The following is a 6,982-nucleotide window of genomic DNA, read 5'->3' as shown; positions in this document are numbered from 1 at the left end:
GTAATAAACACTTAAATGTGTATTTTGGATGTGTTCTTTCCATTAGACTGAAAAAAGTGCGTGAGAAAACAATGGATTTGCCTGTAGTGTCTTGCCTCAAGTATCCTAACACTTTTTGGGGCCTTTATACATGTATGGAGAACAATACCTGAATTATGCCTGATTTAGCGAGTTGTATTTATTTCTTTGGGGTACTTACGATGAGAATGGCCACAAAGCAGGCTATCGTCGTGTTCCAGTCACCGCTGGCTGTAGCTGATGCTTTACCCACCAGCATGCTGTAAAAGATGAAATCTCCCAAACCCAGCTTCACACCCCCTGAAACACGCACACAAACATCAGCACGTGCACGAAATCCTGCTCAATGGGGCTACAACAGGAAGTGAGGCTTTTGTTTGCAACCATTAAACAGCAACCATATTTTATAGCCGATATGTGACCCTGGACCACAAAACCAGTCATACGGGTCAATTTTTTGAAAATGAGATTTATACATCATCTGAAAGCTGAATAAATGAGCTTTCCATTGATGTATGGTTTGTTCGGATAGGAATCTGAGGGTGCAAGAAAAAATCTAAATATTGAGAAAATCGCCTTTAAAGTTTTAAAAATGCATATTACTAACCAATAATTAAGTTTTGATGTATTAATGGAAATATGGTCACATTTAGGAAATTTACTAAATATCTTCATGGAACATGATCTTTACTTAATATCCTATTTTTGGCATAAAAGAAAAGTGGATAATTTTGACCCATACAATGCATTGTTGGCTATTGCTACAAATATACCCCAGCGACTTATGACTGGTTTTGTGCTCCAGGGTCACATATAATTTAAACACTTTATTTTTTCATTATTTACAATGAAAAAAATTATTTATAATACTAGTTGACCATCGTGGCCTATTCCATGGCACTACATCCACATGTGATTTGCGTGAAACTATTTTGAAAGGACCACATGTGGTCTGATCATGTGACACGGACTTCAGAGACATGAAGGAATTTAGGGGTGCTGCTCACTGGAATGGAGGACAGAACCGGATGAGTTACTGCAGATACTCACGCTCTTCGTCGTCTTCCACGGGTGGCGGGCGTTCGGAGGGCAACTCTTGGATCTCTCGTCTGCTGTCCTCAGTGGACTGCATGGGGCCGAGCTGATGCTGCTGCTGATTGACCCACGCTGGTGTGAAACCGCCATCATCCTCCGGCTGAGCCGTGGGTGCCATGGCAACTACAGGAGACGGACTCAATGAGGAACGCTCACAGTGACAGTGATTTACAGCCGTCTGAGAAAAGCTGAGTTTAACAAATGAGCAGCAACACAAAGGCAAATACCGATCAGATGCAGTCAGTGCTGCTCACATGATCCGCATTTACAGTAGGAAGTAGGAATAACTAGCGATACTGTTTGTTTTATGCCCGATGACAAAGAAGATAGCAAAAACACATGCATAACAATTACTGAAATTACTGAATTGAAAATGAATTATATATATATAAAAAAAAAAAAGATTTATACCTTAGACTGCAACTTTATGAAATTCACAACTAAATCTCAACTATAAATGCAAAAGGCTACAGGTGCACACTTCAGAAGCTCTCAGATAGATTTTTTTTTTTACAAGGTTTGCAAGGTTTATGAAATTAAATTATATAAATGCATATTTGCTTATGATAGAGTAAAAGGTATCATAGCCCATACCGTTCTATAACTAATAATAGAAAATCAAACGCTATAATACTTTTTTATATACCACTTATTATCTTTAATAGTTTTGTCTAATAATTCATTATTATTAAAATAAGTCATTTCAAAATAAAAGTTTTGTTTCCAACACATCTCATCGGTCAAACACATCAACCAAACAGAAAAACTTATCGATCGACACTGATAAAAATAGAAAACAAGCGGCAAATATTTGATAATTGGTTGGTAATAATCGGAAATGTTTCTTGAGCAGCAAATCAGCATATTAGAATGATCTCTGAAGGATCATGCGAATCACAGGAATAAATCACATTTTACAATATATTCACACAGAAAACAGTTATGCACATTATTACATGCAGTGTGATTCCGGAGCTCTTGCAAACACTCACCCTGGTTCTCCTGCTGAGGAACTGGATGGCTGGAATTATTCCCGGTCTCAGCGCTGTCCGCCATATTAAACAGCCACACCATGGTTGCTGACGAATCAAATGGGCGCACATGTAAATGTGACGATAGCAACCAAACATTCAACTAAAACCCTGAATTCAATGCTCCACAGGCTGAGAAGACAGCAGTGCTGTGAGGCTTTTCTTACAAGAGTAGATGAGAGCAGGGAAGATGGGTTCATTCCTCTCTTGAGCCGTTTCCACCAGGATACGCAGAGGTCCTTTCGGGCACAACACGGCCAACAGATCTACAGAAGCATTAATTATTAGCAGTTTAGCCTTGAGACCATTCTTAGTCCTATCCTACTTTACGGCAGATTTGAAGCATCTCTATAAACAACCCAGATGAACCTAATAAAGCCATCTTTAGTTACTGACCGTAGACAGATATAGCAGCGAGGATGAGCCAGGCGGTCCACTCCGGCAGGTACTTGATGAAGACCAGGGCCATGAGAGCGCTGATCATGATCAGATAGGCCTGCTGGAGCCGCAGCGGACCCTTCCAGTGGATACAGATCATTCCCACCACACCGAAGTTCCAGATGATCACGGCCAGCGTGAAGTAGTCCATGGCCACGTTGTACGTCTTGAACACTTCCCTGCGGTGAAGAAACACGCGTGCAGCTGTCATCAGAAGCAATGCTTTCATAACATAACATCAACATCAGGCACGATCATCAGATAAATCTGAATTTTTGTTAACGGGGTTTATACTGCATTTTACTTCTTGATTATTCTTCAATAACACCATTTAAAACTCCAAATCAAATGCTCTCTTCTCTGCAAATAGCCGTCTCTACCCGAACTACATCAACAGGTTATTATAGTTCACAAAAAAAAAAAATTATATATATACAGTGGGTACGGAAAGTATTCAGACCCCCTTAAATTTTTCACTCTTTGTTATATTGAAACAAATAAAATTATATATGGTCATATTTAATTAAATTATATTTTACTTAAAGAAAACAGTGCTATTTTAGTACCATTACTATTACAGTTTTTGTTCATATTTTGATTTAGATTTTATTTTAATATTTTCATTTTTAGTTAACATTTTAGTAATTTTGTTGTATTGTGTTTTTGTAATTTTATTCGTTTATTTATTATAAGTTTTTATTTTAGTTACTTGAGCACTTCAACTTTTACTACACGAAAGTGAGAAATGTTGCCAGAATTATTTTATTTCAGTTAATGTTTTGAAAATGGTTTTGTTAACAATAATAACCCTTCCATGCTTAGCAAATTTCACACCACAACCACAGTAGTCAATATTTATGTGGATCAAAAAAGTTCAAAGTTGTCCTAAGAATGCTTTTTTGGGTTTTAGGTTAACTTTGATGAAAGGTTTTGATCCACTTCAAATGTTCACTAGTATATTTTTACTGAAATGAGGGAAAAAACAAAACAGAACTCATTCTCATTACTATTATGCTAACATAATAGCATATTACTTATTCATCATAGTGTATACATTTACTTATATTTCATCTATCGCTGTATTAGATCAAAAGGGTGCTTCTACTAAATACTGAGAAAAGGGTCTGAATACTTAGGACCATGTGATATTTCAGTTTTTCTTTTTTAATAAATCTGCAAAAATGTCAACAATTCTGTGTTTTTCTGTCAATATGGGGTGCTGTGTGTACATAATTCTTTTTCCTCATTAAACTTAAATGATTTTAGCAAATGGTTGCAATATAACAAAGAGTGAAAAATTTAAGGGGGTCTGAATACTTTCCGTACCCACTGTGTATATATATATATATATATAATCATCCAAAACTAAATCTGGTCCCATGTCATTAAAAAAACCTTCATAAGAATCAAGTGAAAAATTTGAGTTTTTCATGACATCAAATAAAACAAACATTACAATACAAAAAAAAAGTGTCAAAAACTAAATATAGCTGCCAAAGCAAAATTTTCCATTTTTATTTAGTTTAACTTGATGTACTAAAATTGATTAAATAAATTATAAAGTTAAAAAATAAAATAAAATGATTAAAACACAACAAAATTACTTAAACCTTAACTAAAATGAAAACATAAAAGTGAAACTAAAATGAAAGAAAATTCAAACTAAATGTCAATGGTACTAAAGTAACAGGACAGAAAACTGCAGTTTAACATAATAGTACTTAAATAACTTTTTAACCCATTATTTACAGCCCAAAAGCAGCAACACTAGGACAAAAAACAGAACTCACCCCAAATAAATGAAGGAGAAAAAGAAGAGGAGGAGAAGGTTGGAGAAGAACAGCCAGCCTTGAATCACCTGCAGAAAACCCAAACAAGCGAAAAAATACATCATGAACTTGCAACATGGGTCAAAAAGAGTCCGTGAGCATCCTCCAGACAGCGGAGTGAACAGACCTTGTAGCATCTGTACTTGTAGAGCACCACCAGCACCAGGGTCATGACCACAATCACACTGATCATGATGGTGGCGTTGAGCATGGAGTTGAGCGCGCGCTGCCCCACCGTCTCTGTGTCCTCACGGAACGGAGTGTAGATCCTGCGAAGAGACACGCGCATTATATGGGACCCTGGTGACCATCTATTAATGTTAAATCCACAAATAAAATGTTAAGGTTTCAACTGCATCTGTCTGAGTAAAAAAAAAAAAAATAAATAAAAACACAGCAGAGATTGATTTTATTACAGTTATTTTCAAGGCTTTCAATGTACTCTCATTAAAACAAGAACTTTAATAAAGTTTATTACTTCTAGCAAATACGTTTTTGCTCAAAACTAACTACAATTAAAAATAATTTGTTTATAATTTCTGATTCAAAACATAGGGAAATATATATCGGTATCGGTTATCGGCCATAATGATTTGAAATATATCGGCAAAAATCTAATATTGTGCATCCCTAATTCTGATCACATCAAGCTGCATGATTTGAGGAATCCTTCACGTCTGTAGCACAAAGGTGGTGCAGGATGAATTATGCACAGACGGTTCATACTTGGTGTTAAGGTTTTGCTCAACTTTACAGTCTTTGTTAATGTTTTGAATTAAATTTTATTTTTATATTTTGTTTTCACTTTAATGAAAGTTTTTGTTATTTTTGACATTTGTATTATAATTTTTTATATGTCCTTTGTACGCGTTTATTAATTTATATTTATTAATTTTAGTCTATTTAAATTTATGTATTTTTATTTGTTTTTTTTTAATTAGTTTTAGTTTATTTAGTTTTAGGTATTTTAGTACTTAAAGGTAAACTAATTGAAAACGAGAAATAATGCTACAATTTGTTATATTTTATTTCAGTTAATGTTATGTAATGGATGTCAAATTTCGATAATTTCCACGACCGATCATCGTTTAAATTAACGATCAATTAATTGATTAATCGTTAACTTTAATACTGCAAAATGCGTCTATTGGAGTGGCATTCAGGATGTGCAAATGCCACTCAAAAAGCCAGCTTTCTCACCCGAATTAAAGGGGTTTTAGTCTAAATAAAGGCTAGTAGCAGGACTGTAAAATGAATAGATGTGATTATGATCATTTGATAAAATGAAGAGAGCACACCGTAGTTACTTTTGGGATCATTTTACTGTGTTGACTGTTTCATATCCCGTCACGGAGACCACTGAACATGCCTCTTTAAATGGTTTCATGGTGCTCATTGTTGTATTTTAAAACACAATCGCAATGTTTGCAATTTACATTATCAGCATTTAAAATAAAATGATCCTGAACGTAACTGTGGCACGTGGGGCTGTGCACCTCTTCAACACACTGTTGCTCACAAGAAACATTTTAATGATAGTATTATGACACAAGTGAGGTACAAAGCTTTGTTTAGAAAATAAATAATGGGTTAGCAGGCAAATGTTACATCGTGACCATGCTTTTGCATTCATGCTGTTTGATACATTTAAAGCCATTCGCGGCTTTCTGTTCTGTTTTGCCCTTTGGTCACGAATTTTCACGACTTTAATAATATTTATGGTTTCTTTTCCCAAACCATCACCGTCTCACCCTCTAATTTCACAGGTTTATTTTATTGTCGTGCACTTTTAATCACTGTTTCAGCATCTCTTACTGTGGTAAACATACGGGGAAATGAAAGATTTCGTGGCCATGAATTAAGAATTCGTTCCTATGACCAATTCGTTCCCTCGTTTTAGTTAAATCATGGGTTTTCTAGGGAACAAATAAATGAAACATGGACAGTGGCCACAGATTAATAAGTCATAGGAACGAATTAACAAGTTGTAGCAATGAATTAATTATCTGTCCTGCTCATGTCCGCAGACCTGTCAAAGCGCAGAGTCCGATATGAAACATTGATCTAATTAAACATGACTTAGTTACTACATTTCAATACAAAATAAATTTATATTGTTTCTGTTTTAATGTACTTTTAAAGTTTGGTTCACATTAGAAGCGTAATTTGTACGTTAGTAAATTATTATCGCAGAAGATGCATGTGTTTTGCGCATGAGCCGCACGCATCCCAAAATTAAATTGCTTAATCGACCATCGACAGCTTTAATCGATTGCATCTCTTATCGTCGATTAATCGTTGACATCCCTATATGTACAGTAAAATCCTTTTTTTTTATTTTTTTTACATGGTTTTAGTTTTACCATAAGAACCCTGACTTAGGGCTGGACAATAATTCAATATCAATATGTATCGCGATATAATTTTTTTCAATAACGGTGATATGATTTTTAAACACATTTCCGATATTTCGATATACATTACCAGTTTCCCATACATTGATTTATTTGTGCCGTTTGACTTCGTTGAATAAACATGAGCACTGCACGTTTCAAAATCATAACACGGCGC

The 6,982-nt window shown here is 35.1% G+C and overlaps 1 protein-coding gene across 1 annotated transcript in view; it reads right to left on the bottom strand.

Annotated features, from left to right (window-relative positions):
* psen1 (presenilin 1) overlaps positions 1-6,982 on the bottom strand; it is a 16,967-nt gene that overhangs the window by 5,334 nt on the left and 4,651 nt on the right. Inside the window, exons 4-10 of the mRNA XM_016569494.1 lie at positions 4,539-4,680; positions 4,373-4,440; positions 2,541-2,761; positions 2,312-2,410; positions 2,106-2,192; positions 1,069-1,236; positions 200-318 (exon numbers count right to left, since the gene is read on the bottom strand). Coding sequence (XP_016424980.1) covers positions 200-318; positions 1,069-1,236; positions 2,106-2,192; positions 2,312-2,410; positions 2,541-2,761; positions 4,373-4,440; positions 4,539-4,680 — 904 coding nt within the window. The remainder of the gene's footprint in view (positions 1-199; positions 319-1,068; positions 1,237-2,105; positions 2,193-2,311; positions 2,411-2,540; positions 2,762-4,372; positions 4,441-4,538; positions 4,681-6,982) is intronic.

This window comes from Sinocyclocheilus rhinocerous, unplaced genomic scaffold (assembly GCF_001515625.1).
Source record: "Sinocyclocheilus rhinocerous isolate Xijiao unplaced genomic scaffold, SAMN03320098_v1.1 scaffold1042, whole genome shotgun sequence".
NCBI lineage: Eukaryota > Metazoa > Chordata > Actinopteri > Cypriniformes > Cyprinidae > Sinocyclocheilus > Sinocyclocheilus rhinocerous.
Note: the sequence above shows the minus strand (reverse complement) of the source record. Positions and strands in the feature narration are given on the sequence as shown.